This window comes from Podarcis vaucheri, assembly GCF_965113315.1.
Source record: "Podarcis vaucheri genome assembly, chromosome: 5".
Classification (NCBI taxonomy): domain Eukaryota; kingdom Metazoa; phylum Chordata; class Lepidosauria; order Squamata; family Lacertidae; genus Podarcis; species Podarcis vaucheri.
In genome coordinates, this window is record NC_138763.1 from 31,582,839 (window position 1) to 31,608,052 (window position 25,214).

Sequence of the window (25,214 nt, forward strand, 5' to 3'; positions counted from 1 at the left end):
TTTCTCAGGCACAGGACCATTCCTGGTCCATGTCTGAGCTCTTTGTTTTCCTCCACCACTTTCCCCAGGAAGACTTTAGCACTGAATTGGAACAAATGGCAATTTGCCACTTGCTCTGATTCAGTGGTAAAGAGTGGGATTTTGTGGGGAAAGCACTGTGGGGGGGGAGCGCTTGAGCCCAGAGCTTTAAAGCGCAGAGCTGTGCCTAGAAAACACAGCACAAAAGCAAAGTCTGGATGAGCCCTTAGTAAAGCTTAAATGCACTGCCATGCCAGTTATATCCTCCTATGTTTCTACTTTCTTTTTCTTTTTTTGGAAGTCAAACACAGTTTGGGGATAAGGTGACAAAGACTTTTAAATTCGCGGACATCTGGAGCACAACTCCCTTCAATCTCACACAACAAGATGTGTCATGTTCATACACAGAAAACAAGTCAAGACTGCAAACAGGGAAATACCCAGAGTTTGCTTTCATTATTGCTACCAGTGATTTCAAAATATGTCAATATCAGTGCACTTGATGTACTACTACTGTATGCGAAGTCAGGACTCCAGGAGAGCAACAGCAAAACATTACATTACAGAACACACTTGTACTCTTCAACTTTAAAAGTCAGGAGCTTCTTAAAGCAAATTGCAGAAATTGGATCGGACGTTCCTGATCCGCGGTGCCGCTGCTGCTGGCTTGCTTCTGCCTTGTGTAAGATGATAAGGATCTTTGCTTGACTGCTGGTCACCATGGAGACTTACATTGGTCTCTGAATCATGAGGTTTGCCTGTAAAGACATGTTCCTTCCATGAGAGCTCTTAAAGATGGTGGGCCCTGTCTTAATAACAGCATCAAGCCTGAGTCTAACATGATCTTGAAAATCTGGGGTCATTTTAAAGCCTGAGAATGGAGAGAACCGTGATGAGAAGCTCTGTTTTCAGTGCCAAGTGCTATGTGCTACATCAGGGATACCCAATGCAGTGCCCTCCAGATGTTATTGGACTCCAACTCCCATCACCCCCAGCCAGCATGATGGGAGTTGTAGTGCAACAACATCTAGTGGGCACCGTGTTGGCTATCTCAGTGTTATGTTGAAGGAATCCTCTCCCAACACCCCTCCACACTCCACTCTGTGGAGAATAAACCCTTTTTAGGTGTCTTCTTGCCTCATCAATATATATTTGAGTACTATAGGACAAAGATTTTGCTTAGAACACATTGAGAGATTTTCTTAAAAAGCTACTCTGAAACAGCCTCCCATTTCACAGGGGCCACAAGACCTGCTGGATAGAAATACTGATATAAAGTTTGAATGAGCATTTTTTTCATCTAATACATGCTATGGCTTTCCAGACCATGTATTCTTGACAAAAGAAAAGACATTTGCACCATAGTTCAATCATTTTATACTGCATGCATTTTCTAACACAGAGCTTCATCTCTCTAGTAACATGAGAATGTACATCAAACCCAAAGCTAAAACAAGCAAAAGCCAGGCTGCTTGCCTTGAAATATCTCCGGAAGCTATAGGTTAGTTTGTGGGTTGGACTGTTTTCCTTCTTCCCAAATGAATACCTACCCTTCCTATGCCTCTACTCAGCCACTAACTTGAATGTGCTGTGATTTGAGAGCCAGTAGCGTGAATGCAAACTGGTGCATCATATGATGTCAGTATCATAGAATCATAGAGTTATTTATCAACATCAAGTTATTTCGTAGTGCAGGGCAACAAGGCAAACATGACTGCTGTGTCTCCCATCAAAGGTTGAAGTTATTGGAATCCTGGCAGGACTGTCCCTGGGAGGGTGGGGGCAAGGCAAACCATCACACTGTGCCCCCCACGTTGCTGCCCTCTTCCCTCTGCCACCCATCCTACTCTTGATGGTGAAGGTGGTGGCAGGGTGCCCCTCCATGCCCCAGATTACATTCTTTCTGTTGTCATTCTCTGTCTCCACCTCTTCCCTCCCTGCCTTCCTGTGAGGAGACCCATTGGGTGGGTGGGAGGTGGCTTGGCGGGGCTGGGCAGGCAGCTTGGCTGCTGGCCTTGGTCACTGCTACCAAGGATAGAGCCCCTTAGGACCATTGCCCCACCCCAGAGGTGGGGTGTATCATAGCCCCATTCCCACAAACCCTAACTTCAGCCTGACTTCTTAATACAGTGGTACCTCAGGTTAAGAACGTAATTCATTCTGGAGGTCCATTCTTAACCTGAAACTGTTCTTAACCTGAAGCACCGCTTTCTCTAATGGGGCCTCCCACTACTGCTGCACCGCCACTGTGCGATTTCTGTTCTCATCCTGAAGCAAAGTTCTTAACCCGAGCTACTATTTCTGGTTAGCAGAGTCTGTAACCTGAAGCGTCCATAACCTGAAGCGTATGTAACCTGAAGCGTATGTAACCCGAGGTACCACTGTACCTGCTAAGTCCTTTGCTCTTGATTCATTTCTTCCTTTGACGCTGGTGTGTGCTTCTATGGGGCTATCTGCATATTTCATTGCTATGATAGGAAGCGATGTCTCATCTGAATCTGAAAAGGAATAGAAATAGGTACGTGTCATTTATTTTTTACAGCTGGGTCCTGCATCAAAATATTGCAGCATGGCTTCTCCTGTTAACTTTTCCAGTAAGTCAGCCATGTCCTCCAACACAATACTCCATGTTGTTTTGCCTTCCACCTGGTTTTCTGTTCCCCACCCCTCAAACTTCAGTCAGCTTTCCATGGTTAGCTTGCTCACTTCCCTTGGAGTCCCTTGTTTCCCAATATAAAAAAATATATATTTTATGCTTCTGTTAACTTTGGAGTTCCCTCAAGCCTGCTGATATCTCTCTTCCTCCCTCCCTCTCTCTCTCTCTCAAATGTATTTTTATTAAGATTTCTTAGTTTACAAAAATACCTGCAATGTCTCTTTTTTCAAGCTGCGTTTTCTACAGATCAGTTTCATTTGTTGTGAGACATTAGCGTTACATTAGGAAGAAAAGGGGCGAAGAGGTGGAGGGAGGAATGGTGAGTGGGGTGGGGTGGGGTGGCCATACTTCTATTCTTCTACTTAGTGTATGTGTGGGGTTTTGTATCAGCATCACATGTGGGTTCTCTTACTATTTGCTTGTTGTATTTCCTTGGTAGTGAGAGATGTTGGAGGTGGCCTAGGGTGTGATTGGTTGTCTTTGGCTGGCTGTAGTGAGATTTGTTTGAGTGGTGTGTGTGTGGTGTGTGTGTGTGTGTGTGTGTGTGTGTGTGTGTGTGTGTGTGTGCATGTGTTGATTGCTATGATTGCAGATTGATTCCTGTGGTGTGGGCGGATTCTTGTTGTTATCTTGTTGGGCTGTGTATGTGATAAAGTGCATGATGGGTGATGTCCTGCTGACAACATAAGCAAGGGCACTCATGGCCTGAGCATCAGAAACAGCAAAATGATGAAATAAAAAGGAGTCCATTTGTTCTCCTTCCTCTACCTTGTGGACATGTGCTTTGGAATGCTTCAGCGCTGCACTCGAGAGACAGTTGAGCAGATTCATGGCTGGGAACAGGATCCCTCGGTGGTCTTCCCATGACCTCATCCTCAGTTGCCATTGTATTCCGGACCAGGAAGTAAGTGTGCATTTTCCCTTTGCCCTTTACATCAATTTCTCCCCTTTCCGTCATTTCAAAATTCTTGTCCTTTAGGCACCTGAAACATAAATAAAGCAGCACATCTAAGCAGTGGGTTATGAAAATGGCACAATGACAATAATTATATCAGCCTCTAATGTGGAAAGTTCAACATGGCTTAGGTTCTGTTGAAAGACCTGGAATGGTGACACAATGGTAATTTAACTAGCAGAAGCCTATAAAAGAACATGCATTGAAATGCTTGCCTTCCAGAATGACTCATGGCTATAGAATGATGGCTCTGAACTCACAGCCCAACACCTTCAAGCACAGGCTCTGCACCTGCCTGAAATATTAGTGATGTTATGACAGTGTCCTGAATGGCATGAACAGTGCCTGCCCTTTTGTCACCGCTTAGCAATATCACTGTTCTTATACAATGATGCTTATGTCCCCGTGTTCAGTGCAAATTGGTGGGGCCCATTCAGGTAGGATGCTATAAATAAATACTAGAATCTAAAAAAAACCACTCATTCAGAATTAATTAAAGTCAATGGCTATTTTCTTTAAAATGCAGAAAATGCAGGGGAAACATGCATTTTATTACAGTAATTCATCCCTTCACAGAAGCAAGGATTCTTATAAGGCTCCTTGTCTACATTAATGCCTTTCTCCACATTGTTCTCTTGTAACATGCATTTAAAGTACATCTCAGCCAGGGCAGACAAACAAGACATTCCATGTCACCACCCAAATTACTGCACTAAAAATGATCCCACTGCAATTTTCAGCAAAACAAGGATCTCACATTAACCCTAAGGGATCTTGAGTGAGGAAGGTTGAATCTACGCCCAGAATCTAAGGATTCTTTTTGGATGATGTTGATATAGCTAGGTCACCATCATCTGTGAACAAACCATTTTAGGAACTTCTGTGCTCTAAATCGTGCCATCATCTATCTAGTATTTTCAAAACCACAACCACAAAAATCACCATTCCCCAGTAAAGTAGAGCTCAACAGCCAAAATGTAAATGACATGTATTTTTGTAGGAAGGGAACATTTGGTAATTAACTCCACTAATTTGGGAACAAATCTAAATACTTTTAAAGAAGCTCCAATAAGAAAGCAGACACTATCCTATCACAAGGGGGGGGGTGTGCTCCCCAGCAGCTGATATTCAGAGACATATTGTCTTTGATACAGGAGGCAATCTATCCCTTATGAATAGTAGCCATTAACAGCCCTATGCCAAGTCAAGAGTTCAGTGCAAAGCACTATTAATGGATTGTCTCAGAGCTTACTCACTGATGAACGCTGGCACTCAGGTGAATTTTGCTTGGTACCCCATGGCTCTCCATCCGGGATGCTATATTCACTGTGTCTCCAAACAAGCAATAACGTGGCATTTTTTCTCCAACAACTCCAGCAAGGACAGGCCCTGTGTGGATCCCAACTCTGATCTGAGCAAGAGTTTTTTGGGGAAAAGATCACTTCCACAACAGGTTTTGTTTCAAGCACAATCTATCCATAAGTTCTAAAACACAAACTAAACAGTCACAAACCATAATCCACAGTTCCCTATGATGAACTCTGTTTAATAATAATAATAATAATAATAATAATAATAAATAATAATAAAATTTATATACTGCTTACATGCCAAAATGGCTTCTAAGCACTCTTGAACCCAGGCCATTGTAATTCTTCATAAAAATTGATACTATTAATAAGCATTGTGGTACAGGGTGGGAAGCAAATCGATCAGGCTGTTCTTTCTGAGAGACAGAAACTGAAGCTCTAGCCCTGAATTCAGAGGTCTGAAAATAAGTGCAACTCTCTCGATCACACTTGCAAGGACATTACTACAGCTGACACAGGAGGACACAATCTACCAGGAACGTCTTGCTCAACATCCCCAACCCTTTGAAAGAAAATGGAGTTATCGAGTACATAAAATGGGAATTTCTATAACAGGAATGGGGGAATCGCAGGCCTGGGGGCTGAATGGGTCCTCCAGGCCTCAGGACCAATCCTGCAGAGACATTTGTGTGTGCTCATGGTCTCCTGTCCTTCTAGCCCTTGCATCTCACATATGAAAACAGAACCTTTAGCCATATATCCCCCAGTCCAAATCTCTCTGTGCAGAGACTTGCCCTCCTGCATGATCAGGGATCCCTGTTGTGTTAATGCACAAGCCAGCTCCACACACTCATCCCTTTGCATGCACAAAGCTTCCTGTTCCCTTGAACTGAATTATGGTACCCTTGCTGGGTTCAGAGCTCTGTGTGCACATTAAATACCTTGCAATTGAAAAGAACTGATGGCCTTTGGGACGTTGGTCTTTAGTCATCCCAGTGAACTTGTCAAGCCAACCAACGGGATCTTTTACATGCTGGCTTTTTATTATGACAGCCTAGAAGCCTACAATTTACTGCACATGACGCACAAATCAAGTCTGAGATTGCTGATCATTATGGCCCTACATTGCGTCATCTCCATTTGCAAATAGTAAGCAGATGATGTGCATGTGTCTATTAGCTACTCACTTGAATAGGATTCCCAGACACTGGATTCTTTATGTCTTTTGCAGCTATGATCATTCCCAGCGCAAAGTTGGCAACCCGTTCAGCATGTGTGGATACAGGCACAGGAACACCCCCTACTACCATGTAGGCATCTCCTATGGTTTCCACCTTTAAAAAAAGAAGCAGACAAACCCTGCCATGCCAATAGTCTCTGTCTGAGCTCATTATTATTCCAGGGTAAGTGCCTGGAACCCCTGGAACATCGCACCGCTCAGAGATTGGGGTGGCATGTTAACACTATAAATCAATGAATGAATTATGATATTAGTTAGGACTTGCCTAATTATTTTAAGATCTGGTTTCGGGGAGAGAGGGTTAGTGTGAAATATCATTACCAGAGAATTCTCACATTTCTGATATTCAAATTATTTTAACACATAACATTGCTGTTTTGAATGTAATGTTTTTACGTTCTTCAAGAAACTAAAGCATTACAATGCATTCTGTTTGTGATTTTGTGCAGCGTGTGTTTTTTTAAATCACGGCCACCCTCTCTTCTGATACAGCTACTGATAAGCCAGTGCACAGATGCCATGGAATGCCTCAGAGGAAAACCATCAGGATTCTTGCTCTCTATAACAACACACAGGGTGGCCTCAGAGTCCAAGAATGGTTCCTTACTCCAGGTTTTCCCTAGTAGCTTCTCAGCACTGGATCCTGTTTGTTATATGCAGTCCTCATAAATTCTCTCTGGCATCACAGGCTTGCCACAGAGTTTGTAACCTCAGATTTACTGCCCCCCCCCAGCTATCCCTTTCTTTCACTCATGTTTCTCTCACAGCTGTCTCACCCTGACCTTCTGCTTTATCTCTACCACTCCTCCCCACACCCCATTCTCCTATTCTCCCACTCTCAATTCATATTCCTTCTAAACAACTTCATGGGGCCAGAGGTCACCTTTGTTTTTTATCTCTCCCTTGCTGCTGTGTGCTAGTCAGCATACTTCCACCTCAACTTCCTTTGTGCATTTTGCTGCTGCTATTTGCATCCCACCTGATGTCTTTCAACAGGCTGCAGTGGGCATGTGACAGCCTTGCCCACACTGTCATCGCAAAGACATTTCCACCCCCACCCCCACATTAAGGGTAAAGCAGACGGAGAAGATGCACACACTTTAGACAGGATTCAGGCAGAGCAAAGCAAAAGGAATGGGGGCATCAGAGCCCAGGTATCGGGAATAAGACAGGAGAATTTTACCCATCTCTTTTCTCCTTTCTTTTATAGGGGCTGCTGAGAAGGTGGAGCCAAAGAGAGCAGGGAATTACAAGGTACCAAGTGGGAGGGGGAGGAGGAAGAGGAGGAGAGAGAAATGGTCCTTGGCATCTTTCCCCCTAACATCACTTTCATGAAACTGTGGCTGGACATTTGTCACTGACCTTGTAGACATCATGCACTGTGGTCAGCCTGTCAAATCGCAGATACATCACATTTAGCAGGAGGACAATCTGAATAGGTTCGCACTGGGCACAAATGTTGGTGAAAGTTACAACATCGCTGAATAATATGGTGCACTCTTTAAACTCTCCTGCAAGCCCAAAAGGACAAAGGTTAGGAGTGAGGATAGTTTTGTGAATAAATGTGGTCAAGACTTGTACCTATACTAGATATCTAGATCTTGTAATTTTAAAAAAATGTAATAATAATAATAATATTATAATAATTTCTTATTTATACCCTGCCCATCTGGCTGGGCTTCCCCAGCCACTCTGGGCGGCTTCCAACAAAATATTAAAATAGAGTAATGCACCAAACATTAAAAGCTTCCCTAAGCAGGGCTGCCTTCTTCTAAAAGTCTGGTAGTTGTTGTTCTCTTTGACATCTGGTGGGAGGGTTTCCACAGGGCAGGTGCCACTACCGAGAAGGCCCTCTGCCTGGTTCCCTGTAACTTGGCTTTTTGCAGTGAGGGAACCACCAGAAGGCCCTTGGCGGTTACATAGCTAAAATTCATGCAACTGCACAGCACAAGATCCTAACAGCCAACCATATATATATGCATACATATATACATGCATGATATAGCCTGAGGATGGGGAACCTCTGGCCCTCCAAAAGTTGTTGAACTCCATCTCTCACATTAGCCCCAGCCAGCATGGCCAATGGTTTGGGATGCTGAGAGTTGTAGTCCAACAGAACTTGGAGAGTCACGGATTCTCCACCCTGATCTAAGCCAAGAGTGATTCAGTCCCTTTTGTTATAAGAGTTAAGCACATGCTTAACTCTCCATCCATATAAAAACAAGAAGAGCATTGCTAGATCACATCAAAAGTTCATCTAGTCCAGCATTTAGTTTCACAATGGAGAACCAGATGCTTCTAAAAGCTTCCAAAGCAAGACCTGGTGAGAACAGCCCTCCCTTGCTCTTTCTCCCCAACATCTGATATTTAGAAGTATGTTCCCTCTAAACAATGGAGGTGCTCTGGGGAACACCGATGAACTACCTTCTTCCCTGACTATTAGCCATACTGGCTGGGTGGGAGATTGGAGCTGAAGTTCAACAAATTTGTGAAGGACCAGAAGTTTCCAATCCTTGGCATTAAAATGAATGGCTAATGGCAACAGTAGATTAAGGGGGAAAGGGAGCCTGGACCAATTTTTCTCTGAAGTTCCTCGTTTTGGTCTTCCTTACAAGTTAAGCACCTGCACATTGGCCCCAAATGTTTTATCTGCCTCGCGCTCATTCACCTGCCTCGACTCGTTTCCCTTCTTTGAGCTGGTTGGCCACATGCTTTGGGAGCATGGCGTAGAGAAGGGCTTCCGTCTTTTTCTTCTCCTCCTCGAGATGCTTTGACAGAATCCGCAGCTCCTCTTTCTTCCTCTCTAGCTGATTGGACAGCTCCATCTCAGCCAGCCGCTGCTGGTTCAGAAGGATCAAATCCCTGGTGACATCGTGGGGGGCAATGTCGGCGATGTGCATGTGCCTCTCTTCCAGCTCATGCAGCGTGCGCAGGAGAGGGGAGCAAAGGTACAGCATGCACTGGGCAGACTCCATCCAAATCATCTGACCTGATTAAAAAAAATACAGAATCACAGGTACTATTCCTTCATGCCATTCATTCTAGTTATTTAAGTTTTTAGTTGCTGTTCTTTCCCTCTAGATTATATCTGCATTGTTAAACTTCCAACCCTTCACTAGACTTCTACTCCACCCAGTGTCAGGAGGTCCTACACATGAGTAGGAGTCTAGCAGAGACACATGCCCGACTGGCATGTTATCTCCCCCCGGTCTGTCAGGAGATTCAAAATCTTTCTCCAGTTCAAACATCACATTCAATACCTCAGAGGCATCAGCACACTTCAGGGTCAGCAAAGTATAGGCAGTCAGCGTTCAGACTCAGTAGCGCAGCTTTTTGGCTAAACTATGTTTATTAACATATATATACTTGTATATATTGTAACTCAGCTCCTTCCTCTTCAGCATCATACAGCAAAGAGAGAACAAAGGACAAAAGTCCTACATCATGGAAACACAGTAATAAAAACATCCTGTCTCCGTCACTTCCCACAATGTGGAATGAAAACATACACCATCATGTGATAAAACCAATCCCATGACTGCAACACAGGAAAAGAATCCTAACACCCAGAACATATAAAAAGTTGTCTCAATTATTACAATGAAGACACAATTTCAGAATTCAAGGAGGGAGGAGAGGGTTAGGGAATAGATTTGGGGGGAGGGTGCTCCCATATTTGCTACTGTCCAGGCGACAGGCAGTGGGGAGTAACAGTGGGTGGGGATGGGTGTCCCACCCCTCAGAACCTGGCCTGAAGCAAGTGCCTTAACACCCTTCAAGGGTTGGCCAGCCCTGCAGCCAGCTCTTCATCCAGTCACCTTAATCATGCCTGACCCCGATATTTATGGAGACAATGAGTTACCTCTCAGTTCTAACATAGGACGCTGCTTCCAAGATTCTGGCATCATCTCCCTCTTGGTCCGGAAAACAAATTGGCTGTTGATAAATTTCTGGACACTGGAGATGGTGAATTTCACTTCAGGACGTACGATACTGAAGTATTGGTTGAGGCGGATGCCCAGTGTCTGAAGGCCTGGCACGATCTTTTGAATGCTGACTCCGGCTTGCTTCACTCTAAGCTTAAAAGATTGAATCACAACTCTTTAGCGTCAACCCCCCTCAAAATTGTCTTGCAATCCTACCTCTGGAGTAAGTACGGGAGCAGCCAGCATGGAATGGTAGCGCCACAGAGCCAACCACTTAGCAGCATTATCACTAGGTTGATAGGGCAGTGGCAAGGTTGGGGATGCAACTCCCATCATCTGTGATCATTGGCCAGGCTTGCTGGAGCTGGTAGGAATTGGAGTCCAACAACATCCAGAGGGCCAAAGGTCCCCCATCCCAAAGGTAAGGAAACATGAGACGGAAGTCCACTATTTCCAACCCCTTGCCGCTGCTCCAACCATCCTCCATGAGTTGGAGAGTTATCTTCTGAAGTGAGGGGGCCTCTTGTACACATGAAAGCTTTGCTGTACATCTTAGAACCCTGAATGCATGCAGGGAAGGGACAGAAGGCTTCCTCCTTTAGAAGATTGTCCTACCATTGATGGAACACCATCAGAAGAGTGACAGGGGGCAGAGGCAGCACACTCAGCCTCACAGCCTCCATCCCATGCCTCTCTACTTAAAGGCTGGAGTGGATTTTGCATTGTCTCACATAACAGTGTTACTGGGACCATGCTGGAATAATGGTGAAAAGTAGGCTATAAGACGATGCTCGATTGCCGCCTGGGCAATTTTCAGCAGCTAACTACTGGAAGGGTAGTTATTAATCCCAGTATTAATATATTATGAAACAGAATGTCTCAGGTTAACTTATCATGAGAACAAGCTTCTAGGTCAACAGTAGGCAGTAGCAGTAAACAATTTATTACATTAGGTGATTGAATCTGTAATCCTATGCCTACTTGTCTTGGAACGAGTCCCACTGAACTCACTGTGATTTTATTCTAAGTTACTAAGTCTAAGAAGATTGTGTTGTAAAATGGCTATGTAGGGAAATGAGTTTGACTCACCTCTTCATCAAATACAATGTGGAAAGGAAGCCCATTGCAAAACGTCTTCGGATCTATGCAGAGGGTCTTAGGATAGACAGGATCAAATCCTTTCAGAAGTCGTCCTGCAATATGGGGGGTGGGGTAATAATTTCAATCCTATCATAATTCCCTGATAGAATCAGTACCATTATTCAGGTAGCATGATTCTGCAAGATAATTTAATTCTCATTCATAAATAAATTCATTTCCCTCCGTCTTCCTCCAAGAATTCCAGAATAATGTACCTGGGGACTTTCCATGTACAGTGGTACCTCGGCTTAAGTACTTAATTCGTTCCAGAGGTCCATTCTTAACCTGAAACTGTTCTTAACCTGAGGTACCACTTTAGCTAATGGGGCCTCCCGCTGCCGCTGTACCGCCACTGCACGATTTCTGTTCTCATCCTGAAGCAAAGTTCTTAACCCGAGGTACTATTTCTGGGTTAGCGGAGTCTGTAACCTGAAGCGTATGTAACCCGAGGTACCACTGTATATGAATATGATGTGATTGGAAGAACAGGCTGAAGAGGTTTCCACTATAAATTAGAACCTGGAAAGGGTTTTCAAAAATAAAAATTTATGACATGTAAACACAAGCATTATCTTGTGTTTTTCCTTAATACAATGTGGTCATTTTTACTGGGATTCCACTATGGTGTAGTGGTTAGAGTGTTGGAGGGCTAGGACCTTGGAGAACAGAGTTCAAATCCCAACACGGACATGGAGCTCATTCATCATCTCTCAGCCTAACCCACCGCACAAGATTGTTATCAGGGTAAAATGAAGAAGGTCCACCACCTTGACCTCCTTGGAGGAAAGATGGGATAGAAATTAATAATATTTAATGAAAAAGACTGGGTTTTAAATGCCATATGGAAAGCATTAATGAATGATGCCAAATGCTTTTTTGAAAGTTACACTTTTACCTTTTCCTATTGTTACAATTCCTTTAATTGTTTCCCAGTGACTTTTCTTGACAGAGCATGTCAAAGGGGGGGTGGCTTTATCCCTGTTCTTGTTCGTGGCTCTTTCAGTATCCTGTGGAATGAACCCAAAGCAATTGCCAAACTGTTAAAAAATTTAAAGTGAGAAGTGTACCAAGGTCTTTGCGTCAGCAAAATAATTAATGTAATAATGGGAGGCACAAGCAACTTAAATTTCTTCCTACTCTTGAATTGGAATGCGCTTGGGATATCTTCCAGTATCCTTCACTGTTTCAAACTCTTTGGAGGCAAATATCCAGAGTTTTGAGCATATGCCTGGATTCTGAACATGAAGTGTCTTATATTGACACCTGTTTTCTTTTTTCAACAACAATAATGGTAGCAATACTAATACTAATAGTAATTTCAATAATGATGATGATGTAGAAGACAACCTATTACTTTAAAACTGCTTTGATGCTATATATTTTATATATAGGTCTTCCTGCCAATACATACATGACTCCATACAATAATGAATATCACAGTACCTCTTTATTCAGCTGTTTTTCCACCAGTGTTCCGGAACGTGAATGGAACGGCGAAGAGGAAGAGAACTTATTTCGCCTTCTGTATGAAAATACAGGTTTTTGTGTCACAAGAAATACAATGTGTTCCTTTTTCCCTGTTCTTTCTTCTTCTTCTGACTGATTGACTATTTCCATGGAAATTTCAATGTTGAAAAAATCCAAAGCTGCTGCACCAATGATTCCTGAAGCAAAAGAAAAAAAAAACTAGATGTTATTGGGGATATGCAGTGATTTGTTTTGGACGTCAGTTTGATGCTTGGAGGCTCGAGTCTGATTCATTTTCTTGCCTCCATTCACAAATCGGGAATTTGTTGAATGGCTATAACTTTCCCCCTCTGTTAACAGAAGTGCATGAAATTTGCAGGTATTGTAGCCCATAAAGATTGGATAAAATCTGCTAAATTACAAGTAAATGGGTCCAGGGCCTCAGGTGCTACATACTTTTAAAGTGTTTCTGGAGTAGGAACGGGGGGGGGGATTACTTTCGAGATGAATTTTAAAAAATCCCTCTGATTGCAAACTAGATTTGTCAGTGAGAGCAAAAATCTTCCTCTGCACCTACTCCCTACTCTGCCTTTTTCTTTCCTTTCCTCAATCACCCCACCCTAAACTAATACTAAGCTTAGAGACATTGCTTTTGCTTTTAGCAGACACTTGTTTGCAGAATTCCCCCCCCCCCCATGTCTGGATCATCCATGTGCCATGAAACACGACAGGGGTTCCTCCTTCAACACATGCCATCTTGTAGTGATCCTGCATCACTTCAAACAAGCCCAAAATGCCTCCGACACACCTTGCTTCATTTCAGGATTATGCCAGAATTGATGGCATACAAACTCTGATGGCACAATCCATACCAACCAGCCTAGCTGCTGTATTTGGACAAATTATAGTATCCAAGAAGTCTTCGATGGCAGCCCAATAGACGATACAACAATGTGAAGTTTATTGTTCTAGCCAAAGGCCATGAAAACCCACAGCAACAGTACCAATAAAAAAATACAGATCATACATCCATTATACCAGCCAACAGCCATGATGTAAAAGAAAGGTTACCAGAGACACCAAGAAACTCAAACCCAGATTGATTTCAAATTAAACATCTGAATCACCATAGCAATTTATTAGGGTTGTCATATGTCAGGAATTTCCCAGGTATGTCTGGGATTCAAACGGTGATAGTAGCATCCATGTGGAATATTGAAAAATTGACAAACTGTCCAGGTTTTTGCCAGCAGAACCAGAAAGTGTGTACTTGAGTATCACTCTTTGCCTCTTTGGGGTGAATTTTACGTCTTGAAATGTGGCAACCGTAAATTTATGACATTTTAACTAAGTCCTTTTCCCTGTTTGTTTGTTTTTCAGTCAGTGCATAGAGGGCCGGTCTTTGTTACAGAGCTATTATTCTCTATATAAATATATAATAAGAATGATGGCAGGAATCAGCACGGCATCACAACACTAGGACAACTGCTAGTTTATAGTGAATGGAGGGTTTGGAAGAGGTCTGTAAAGAGAAAAACACAGTGTGCAGGACATTCAGAAGACATTAATCCAATAGCTGACTATTCCACCTTTCAAAATCCATTCCAGAGGAAACTACATACCTGGAACAATATGGCACAAGCCTCGCCTGTCTGAGTAATAATGCAAATGCATTGACCCATCTTCATTCTTTTCCACCCTAAATGAAGGAGCATTCATTTCCTGAAAAACACCCAGAGTTCTTAATAATCACGCATCTCATATTTCAGCTCATTTTTCAAGATTGCCCTGAAGCAGAATGGGCAACCTTCCTGGGCACCAAATTAAGCACGTGATTTGGGCTGTGGTGGTGGTTCTACCAAATTACAATTACAATTAAACTCACTATTTAACAAATATAGAAAAACAAGTTGTATTCCAAAGTTCTAAGAGGTAGGGGGCATTCCATGAGTTAATGTTACATCTCTCTGGCTTCTTTCCCCCCCCCAAAAAAAAAAAAACAACAACAACCCTGACTGGACTCAAGCACCTCTGCTCCTTATGCAATGGAGAAAGGCAATCAAACAGCAGCTACCATATTTTTCGCTCTATAACACGCACCCGACCATAACACGCACATAGTTTTTAGAGGAGGAAAATCCGTAGGCATGCCACCCGTAGGGATTTCCTCCATAACACACACAGACATTTCCCCTTACTTTCTAGGAGGAAAAAAGTGAGTGTTATGGTGCAAAAAATACGGTAAATATTTCCAGCCCAAGGTCAATACACCAAACTAATCAGTGAGAGTATGTATAATAATAGACATATCTCATATTATGCTGCTGTGAACATGTGCTGTGTATGTAGAACCACAAAAGTTATTTCCACTTACCTGGTAAGACAGACTTAGGTAGCTGTGCAATGCATCCAGATTCTCTATAAATTCATAGAGGTTCCCTCCCAGAGTCCGCAGCATATGGTCATAACCTGACCGCTTGCAGAATTCAAAGAAATATTCTCCAAACTGCTTCAGGACCAAATCGGGGGGAACATCTGGGAAAATAATTGTTTATTAATTAATGTTTTAGGATCAAGAACCCAGTTTAACTAGGGCTATGTATGCAGCACACATTTAAAGCACATGACTTTCCCGAAAGAACCCCAAGAACTGTAGTTTATCCCTCACAGAGCTACAATTCCCAGCACCCTTAACCAACTACAGTTCCCAGGATTCCTTGGGGAAAGCCTTGTGCTTTGTAAGTGCTTTACATGCAGTGGTGGCTGACGCAGACCCTCCAATATTTCTTTAATGAAAATAGGGACATTCCATTCCATAATGATATTATATATACCCCACACATCTTACTGGGTTGCCCCAGCCACTCTGGGCAGCTTCCAACATATATAAAAGAAAACATTAAACATATATATAAGAAAACATTAAACTTTTTTTAAAAAAATCCCTATTCAGGATTGCCTCCTTCAGATGGCTCGGGGGTCGGATAAGTCCAACATTTCTGCAATGAAAATAGGGACATCCTAAGGAAAAGTGGGATCAAATCAGAAACCAGGATGGTTTCTCTAAATCAGGGACATCCCTGGAAAATAGGGACACTTGGAGGTCTGCTGGTGGAGTGGTGAAGACAGGGCTGCATTACTTTCCAAGCCATACGTACCTAGCATTTTGCATGCCTTATCAATCAGCTGCATTGTGATTTCATCTCTGTAAACTTCAAAAGTCAAAAAGGTATCCTGTACTCCAGTTTGGACTCTGTAATAGAAATAAATATTGGCTGGCATTTTTATAACATTTTTAGGGTTCAGTCTCTCATTCAGTCAGCTGGCCTGCCACTACTGACCCTTCTTAGGATCAAGCCGTGTGATGAAATTTTGGGCAGTATTCTGGCATATAGTTCCAGAGCTGGCCCAGTCATTAGAGAGGGTGAGGCCATTGCTTCAGGGGGCCAAAGCCCCTGGGTAACACACTCACGGGTGTCCCACCTGCCCGCCACCTCTACCATCAGCAGAGAAGCACCGCTGCCACCAATGCCAGTTTTGGACACAATTGCATCCACTTGGTTGAGATCTCACCCAAAATTGGCCCTGATAGCTGTGCAGCCTCTCTGCCCACAGCAGATACGAAAAGGTGCATGGTGTCAGCAGAACAGTTGGCAGCATCAGTGGAAGGCATGTGGCAGCAACAGCAGAATAACAGCAGCACTTACTGTTTTGCTTCAAGCAGTGAAATGAGACATTCTGCCCTGGTATAGCTCTTTCCCACCATTTTCATGAGGTAATCATAGGGGAACAGAAGCACACATGCACATAAAGGGTAGTGACATGTCCTATGACATCTGCTGTTGTGTCATGCCATGGTCCCTGGTACAAATGCAATTTACTGTGGGATGGCTGCACAATAATAATAACAATAATAATTTTATTATCTATACACCGCCCATCTGGCTGGGTTTCCCCAGAATATTAAAAACACAATAAAACATCAAACATTAAAAACTTCCCTAAACAAGGGAAGGCACCAGATACGTGGAAAGAAGCATTCATCACATTGATACCCAAAGTGGAGACTGAAAAGACCCAACTTAAGAACTATCGTCCCATCTCACTCCTAAATGTGGATTACAAAATATTTGCAGATATATTGGCTAATAGATTTAAAAAAGTTTTAAACGAAGTAATTCACAAAGACCAAGCTGGCTTTCTCCCAGGTAGACATTTGTTTGACAACACTAGGAATATTATCGATATTCTGGAACTTTTACAAACAAATATTAACACCAGAGCAGTTTTAATTTTTATTGATGCGGAGAAGGCCTTTGATAATATTTCTTGGAAATTTATGAAGAAAAATTTGGAAGGGATGGGAGTGGGAAGGGGGTTTGAGAATGGAATAGAAGCAATCTATTCAGAACAAAAAGCTAAGTTGATAGTGAACAATGTGGTGACAGAAGATCTTCATATTGAAAAAGGAACACGTCAGGGGTGCCCCCTTTCCCCTTTATTGTTTATTTCGGTCCTGGAGGTTTTGCTGAATATGATAAGGAAGGATCGGCTGGTGCAAGGAATCCAGGTCGGAGCGAAACAATATAAACTGAAAGCATTTGCAGATGACTTGGTTTTAACACTACAGGAGCCAGAATCTAGTACAAAAAGAGTTTTGGAATTGATTCAGAAATTTGGTCGGGTGGCGGGTTTTAAGTTGAATAAACAAAAAACTAAGGTGTTAGGGAAAAACCTGACAGTTAATGAAGCAGAGGGGTTTCAGAGGGAAACAGAACTAAATATTGTTAAAAAAGTGAAATACCTGGGGGTAAATCTCTGTTCCAAGAACATGAATTTATTTAAAGACTATTATGAGAAATGTTGGTCAGAAGTGAAAAAAGATCTAGAAATTTGGTCAAGATTGAAACTATCCTTGTTAGGCCGAATTGCAGCTATAAAAATGAACGTTTTGCCAAAAATGTTGTTTTTGTTCCAGGCCTTGCAGATTGTGGACAGAGTGGATTGTTTTGGAAAGTGGCAGAAGGACATCTCTAAATTTGTCTGGCAGGGCAAAAAGCCCCGAATAAAGTTTAAAATACTAACTGATGCAAAGGAGAGGGGGGGGTTTGCCCTGCCGGACTTAAGGTTATATTATGAAGCTGCGGCCTTCTGCTGGATGAAAGATTGGATTCTGTTAGAAAACACTGATGTCCTAGATCTGGAAGGCTTTAACAATTCGTTAGGTTGGCATGCGTACTTGTGGTATGACAAGGCAAAAACATTTGGAATGTTTAAAAACCATATTGTCAGAAAAGCAATATTTATGGTCTGGAAAAAATATAAGGACCTATTGGAGAGCAAAACTCCGAGGTGGATATCACCAATAGAGGCCAAGGCTCGGAAAAAACCCAATATGGAGGCCTACTGGCCGAAGTATTGGGAAATAATAGAAAACATTGGAGGTAATTGGAGGTTGCAGAGCTTTGAAAAGTTAAAAGGTAAGGTGCAAGATTGGCTACATTATGCCCAAATCAATGAGGTTTTTAAGTTAGACAAAAAAACAGGATTCCAGGTGGAAAAATCGAAACTCGAGACAGAGTTGTTAGAACCAAAGACTAAGTTATTATCGAGAATGTATAACTTGCTGCTTAAATGGAACACTCAGGATGAGACAGTTAAATCAGCCATGATAAAATGGGCTCAGGACATTGGTTATAACATTATGTCTGAGGACTGGGAAAGGTTATGGACCACCGGTATGAAGTTTACGGCATGTAATGCCTTGAAAGAAAATATTATGAAAATGGTATACAGGTGGTACATGACCCCAGTCAAGCTTGCTAAGATTTACCATTTGTCCGACAATAAATGTTGGAAATGCAAGGAGGCTGAAGGGACATTTTTTCATCTTTGGTGGACCTGCCCAAGAGTGAAGGCTTTCTGGGAAATGATCTATAATGAGTTAAAAAAGGTGTTTAAATACACCTTTCCCAAGAAACTGGAGGCCTTTCTCCTGGGCATTGTCGGCCAGAAGGTGTTAAAAAAGGATAGAACCTTTTTTATGTATGCTACAACAGCAGCAAGAATTCTTATCGCCAAGCACTGGAAGACCCAAGATTTACCCACACTGGAGGACTGGCAGATGCAACTGATGAACTACATGGAATTAGCCGAGATGACTGCAAGGATCCGAGATTTGGGAGAAGAGGCAATGGAGGAGGACTGGAAAAAATTCAAAGACTATTTGCAAAAATATTATAAGTTATATGAATCTTAAGATGCCGTATGACTTGGAAGGCTAGCCCCAGCAACGAAAGTTGATTATATATGAAATTGGATAATATTTATGAAAGAATCAAAGTTTAAATGGGTAAAAATGACAATATGTTATATTTTTAGAGTAAATGGAAAATAAGAATTTAAACTTAAACTGCAATTGAAAATACAAAGAAACACACGAAATAAGGTTATAATTTGCTGATAACTTTATTGTTAAGAATGCACTGTGTGGGAGATGTGGGGAAGTCCGATAGAAATCTGAAACAAGTCGTTGAAATGGTTGTGATTTTCTGTTTTTTTTTTTTTTTCTTTCTATTCTTTATGTTCTTTCTTTTTTCTGTTTTATCTGTAATCTGGAAAAAATGTAATAAAAATTATCATAAAAAAAAAAACTTCCCTAAACAGGGCTGCCTTCAGATGTCTTCTAAAAATCAGATAGTTGTTTATTTCCTTGACATCTGATGAGAGGATGTTTCACAGGCAGATGCCACCTCTGAGAAGGCCCTCTGCCTGGCTCCCCGTAATCTCACTTCTTGCAGTGAGGGAACCACCAGAAGACCCTCGGAGCTGGACCTCAGTATATCTAACAGAAAGCCACAGTTCCATACCACAACAGGTAATGCAATGTAAAAGGAATGTTAGAAACCAGGAGAGATGCACTAGCATTATAACCAAGGAAACTAATGCAATAATCCCCAGGTCTCAGCACACCCATAGATAATGCTGAACTTGATGGGCTGGCGGAGTGGCTCAGTATAAGGCAGATTCCTATGCTCCTAAAATGTGGGCCTTGAATAAGCCCATAGCAGTCAAGAGAATATGTCCAGAGGGAGGGAGGGAGAGTATAATGCTTTCAGTTAGTGTTAATAACACTTCCTAAGGATGCCTGCTATAATACTTTCAAATTTTGATGTGGCTTCATTCCAGTATGATGAGTTTTCAGCCGCTGCTCTGTCACAAAATTGTTCACCCAACCACATGCCATTCTGCATCATTTTGCATAACAAATAAAGCAATTAGAGGAGAGTAGCATTATGTGATGAGGCAATCTCTTGCCTTTGTTTCAGTAATTGTTTCAGGTTATCCTCAGAGCAGGGAAATCATTCTCTTGCAATATGGTATTCCTTCTGCTTTCACTTAAATATTATTTGGCTAAAGGCATTTTCTTCAGGGGCGGGGACAAATGCTGAGTCATTATAAGAGTCTTGTGCTTCCAGATGTTAGGCATGTACCGTATGTGCTTTTACTTTCCTTTGGGGGTGCTACAATTTTATAGATTTAATCTAATGGGTAGCCCCTGCATTCAGTCTCTCTGCTCTGAAGGCCGTACATATTGCTATGAGTTGTGGGGGTTAGGTTGCCTTGGCCCTCTTCTAATTCCTGCAATAGCCAGGCTAGCTTTTTGGTAAGGTGGTGAACCATTAAGGGAACAAAGGAAGTGGCTTGGTGCCAGAGAACAAATAGGTGGGCGCTCTCCCTCAACTGACTGATAATTAGAAAGACAAAGGCAAGAGCTGAGAAACTGAAGCAGGTGGAAGCCTGAGAGAGAGAGAAAGAGGTGCTTGATTTCTGCTTTTGGGGAAAGCAAAAGCCTCTTGGGGGTGTTAATTGCTGTAAATCTCTCCATTGTGGGCTCAGGTTGTGTATATGTGTAAATAAACCATATATCATGAAGACACCACAGTGTCTGCTGTCCCTCATTCTGAAGAAAACATGAACCCTCGGTAAGCACTTGGCACCCTTAGAATCTCAGAGATTGGGGTGGCTCAGAGATTGGGGTGGCATGCAACAATATTCCATTCCTGAGTAATGTTGTGTCTTTGCAAAATGCTGCCACAGTATCAATTCCTTCCACCCGCCCCAATCCCTTTTGCAAACATGGCGCCCTCTCTAGATGATTAGATCTACAACTCCCATCAGCATGGCCACACTAGCTGAGACCGATGAGAGTTGTAGCCCAAAACATCTGGCATGCAGTAGGGTTGGCAAAGGTTGGGGTTGACAATACTGGGATCGACAGACAGACCAAATGATCCACCTCAGTAGGACAAACTCCATATGCTCCTGTTATTCACTGGCCTGATGTCTAAGACTATGGTGTGTTGGTGGGCATATAGAGAAGCACTTGTCAACTTGTACCTTGCAGGACACTTCGTAAGATTTCAAAAGGTGTTTCTGAATTATTATTGTTATTATTAGAAATCACAGAGGGAACAAAACAGAAAGTCTATGAATAATTCCTCCAGGTATAAATTACCTTAATTTCTCCCATACTTCTTCACCATATTTTTCAACCACCAAAGACTTCAGGCATGTGTTGATGAAGCCATACTGCAAAAGCAAATGCATGAAAATGGGAAAATAGAATGTTCTCTTTTAAAAAGCCACATTTGCATCACATTGGATGATATTTGCATTTATATTTATTACATGAAACTTTGGCTTGCTTTTACAAAACGAATACGCAACGAATACAGAATCGGCCAGATAAGGAAGTTTACTATTAGTGTCTTCAGGCTTATTATGCTGTAATTCAGAATTTTTAAAATGTACCATAATAGTCTACATAACAGACTTGGATAGATCAGTTGGTAGAGCATGAGACTCTTAATCTCAGGGTTGTGAGTTCAAGTCCCACAATGGGCCAAAGATTCCTGAATTTCAGAGGGTTGGACTAGATGACCCTCGTGGTCCTTTCCAACTCCACCAATTCTATGATTCTATGACTGTAGCTGATGGACTCAACACATTGAGGTGACCATGTCAGCCTGACAGTACTGAGCTAGATGGACCAGTTTCCTATGTTCTTGCTATTCAACATCCTTACCGGGCAGAAGCCCAGAAACAGGAGCAAAGGAAACCAACACACCGTTCCCTTAAAAGTCAGGGAGGAATTTGCCATTTTCCTGATTCAGGGGCACGCACTCTCTGCATAGCTTTCTCTGCATGTCTGTGTGCCTCTTTGGTACTATTACAAAGCACATGAGAAAAAACTCTGCTTTAGATGTCCAGTAATAGTCGTGCAGATTAGTAATTCAGATGGTGCGCAACCCCAGAAGAAGTGCCTGATCAAAATGACCTACTTGGGTCAGTACAATTACGGTGAGCTCTTGCCCACCCACTCCTCTTAGTTTTCTCTTCCCCCATTCAGTAATAAGCACTTTTCTTCTGGACGCCCTCTGAGCTCCGTAAAAAATGAATGTCCTAGTCCTACACAATCCCCACCCTCTACAAGTTTGCTGCACAGGGAGCCTTTCTCTCTTGCCTGCTTCTGCGTGCCTCCCGGATCCATAAATAGGAGAAGGCATCAAACGCTCTGAGGTGTGAAGCAGAATTGAATCAGCCCCGAATCCCACTGTGTTCAACGGAGCTTAGAGATAAGCGCGTCTTGAAAGGGTGGCGGCCTTAATAACCACAGCGCCTCTCTACCCAGCGGCGCTGATGCGTCTCCAAGCCGCTAACTAGATTGCCAAAACCAAGCACTGTCCTAGCGCACCACAACAAATCCTCTCTCCGTATTTCTAAGCCACTCCAGCTTTGGCAGAAGCGGGGACCAAAAGGGACAACTGGGCTTGTCAGTTTTTTTTATTTTTTAAAAAATGAGAATGTGCGTAATACTCTTTTCTTGACTTTTACTGGGCGCGAGCAGACGCTTGTGCGCTTTGGGATACGGTATTTTATTTACTACCTCCTGAATCCAGACCGACGTGCGGCCAGACGCCCCCTATTGACATCAGCCACAGTTCCTCGGACTTCATTGGAGGTTACGTCGGCCACTGACGCGAGGAGGGAGGGGACAGCTACAGGTTGCCATCTCCAGAATCTATTGATGCTGGTCCTCCAGCCACTTGACTGACGGGCGTCGAGTGGACGTGGTCGCCTCTGCTCGTGGCGCTGGCTCCTACCAAGACCTTAGCATGGTCCTCAGCTCCCTTGCTCCAAAGTTACTAGGGCGGCTCCGGAGCAAAGTAGTTGAGGATCCCTTGCTTTTCTTTCTCTCCGGGAAAAGCAAAACAGAGCTAAACTGGCAACAACGCCCCCCCCCCAACTTCCCTCCCCGCCGCCCACTGCTCAGACGCTTTTTCTAAAATCGATTTGACACAAAGTCATCGGCATCTCCTCCGGATCCCTCTGTTAACTTTCAAAACAAAAACCACCCGTGGAAGCTCGTTGGGGGTCGGTGGGGGAGACAAATAGTCGCTACTCACCATTCTGGCGCATGACTCAAGCGATAGAATCGTGCAACATTGCTTTATTCCCGTCGCTCAGGGTGATCCTTCTGGCTCTCTGCTCCTTCCCCGGAGACGCCACGTTAGTTCGGGGACCCTGGCCAGCTCCTTTCCGCAGGCGGAGAGCTAGGATGTCGTGACACCGTGGAAGGAACCAGCCTCTCCTCGAGGGCTCGGAAATCTGAGCGGCGAGCCTGCAGCCCCCATGCTCACTCCCCACCCACCCCCTTCTCCGGAGCCTCACAACGGGCTTGTGGCTCTGTCCTTTCTTCCGCTGCAAGGTTACGATCGGCCTGCCACGAAGTCACCTTTGACTGCCTAGGATCTGAGCAGCCCCGTCACGAAAACAGCGCCTCTTTCTGCGCGCTGCATGACTGCAGCGCCTCCATCTCTAAGTGCCGAAGCGCAGCCTTGCCTTGCCCGTGAGTCGTTGCTTCTGCCCGGAACTGGAGGCGCTGTCCAGGGGTCTCTGGTGCTGAAATGGCGAGCCACAAGAGCCGCGAAGAGGCTGATTGGCGCCTTCAAGCCTGCGGGCTGTTTTAGATTACATTTCACGCATCTGATGGAACCGGTTGTGGTCTACGGAAGCTTACGCCACAATGAATTGGTTAGTCTTTAAGGTGCCAGAAACTGAGGACGGGCCATAGGTCTGGAACAGAGCACATGTTTTGCATGCAAAAAGGTCTCAGGTTCAATCCCTTGTGTCTCCAGGTGGGGCTGGGTCAGTGTGGGCGATACTGAACTAGATTGTTTACTTACTAAATAGATATGCAGCCCTTCCTCCCAAAGCAGTTCAGGGCACCGAACACACAAAGGATAAGACATTTCCAGTGCAGATGCAGAGGGAGAAAGATCTCTACTTTGAAAGGCTTGTTGGAAGATGAAAGTCTTCAGTAGGCACCAAAAAGGTAACAGAAATGGCACCTGTGGTCTGGCTTGGTATAAAGCAGCTTCCTATGTTCCCAAGACACTTTCTGGTTTTTGCTGCGACAGAATTCATGCTGAAGGGTGGCTCTGCCATGTTGGAGAAATAGTAGCACATTTTCCCACAGGGGCTGAGTCCCCCATGAACCTCAGAAATGCTCTTCAGTGGTCATCTTGGAGTGCTTTCAATAAGCTGGGGGAAATGGGAGGGCTGATTATCCTCCTCCCTAATCTAGATGCATTTGCAAAGAGACTTCACCATGAAAATGTGCAAAACCTCTGCGCATTTTGTTTTTGTCATGAGATTTCAGTGGTCTCAAAGGAATGTATGCATGTGGAACTAGACTGTCCCAACAGCAGAAAGTAAACAACAGCAACAAAAGCCAAACCTGCTGAGTTATTTATTGTACTTTTCTGCTGTGATAATAGGACCCAAGTCTTCTCAGATCCAGACACTAAGCAGATCTGTATCTGTTTAGCTTCAGGCAAGGTTGCATCATGGTCCTTCAGACTTTGCCAACAAACCCCAGGAAAAAATAATTCACAGATAAACATCAATGGCTCCTGTTCTACCTCCACTGTCAGAGTTAGGATGCCTCTGCATCCCAGTTGCTGGGAATTGCAGATGGACAGAGTGCTATTTGGCTCCAGCTAACATGCTTCACCCAGGCATCTGACTGGCCAGTGTGACTGGCCCAGATGGGACATTGGTCAGATCCAGCACCCTTGCCTTATGTTCTTAGGTAAGAATCACAATGATTCTCATGGTTCAAAATTGCTGTAAAGAAGAAGAAGAGGAGTTTGGATTTGATATCCCGCCTTTCACTCCCTTTAAGGAGTCTCAAAGCGGCTAACATTCTCCTTTCCCTTCCTCCCCCACAACAAACACTCTGTGAGGTGAGTGGGGCTGAGAGACTCCAGAGAAGCGTGACTAGCCCAAGGTCACCCAGCAGCTGCATGTGGAGGAGCGGAGACGCGAACCCGGTTCCCCAGATTATGAGATTACCGCTCTTAACCACTACACCACACTGGCTCTCTAAAATGGCTCTCTAAAATGAATGCTAGCTAACCTTGACCATGAACAGATA

The 25,214-nt window shown here is 43.4% G+C and overlaps 1 protein-coding gene across 1 annotated transcript; it reads right to left on the reverse strand.

Annotated features, from left to right (window-relative positions):
• Positions 1–24,088, reverse strand: LOC309531924 (guanylate cyclase soluble subunit beta-2-like). Its single transcript, XM_082221780.1, has 16 exons — positions 23,182–24,088; positions 21,231–21,304; positions 15,871–15,965; positions 15,087–15,247; positions 14,335–14,434; positions 12,689–12,909; positions 12,141–12,252; positions 11,195–11,298; positions 10,042–10,258; positions 8,848–9,168; positions 7,542–7,690; positions 6,127–6,273; positions 4,886–5,040; positions 3,443–3,657; positions 2,406–2,516; positions 1–776 (listed from the first exon to the last, which is right to left on the reverse strand). Exons 1-16 carry the CDS (start codon positions 23,182–23,184, stop codon positions 625–627), a joined length of 2,337 nt encoding a protein of 778 aa, XP_082077906.1. The 5' UTR covers positions 23,185–24,088; the 3' UTR covers positions 1–624.
• Between the last annotated feature and the right edge of the window lie 1,126 nt (positions 24,089–25,214).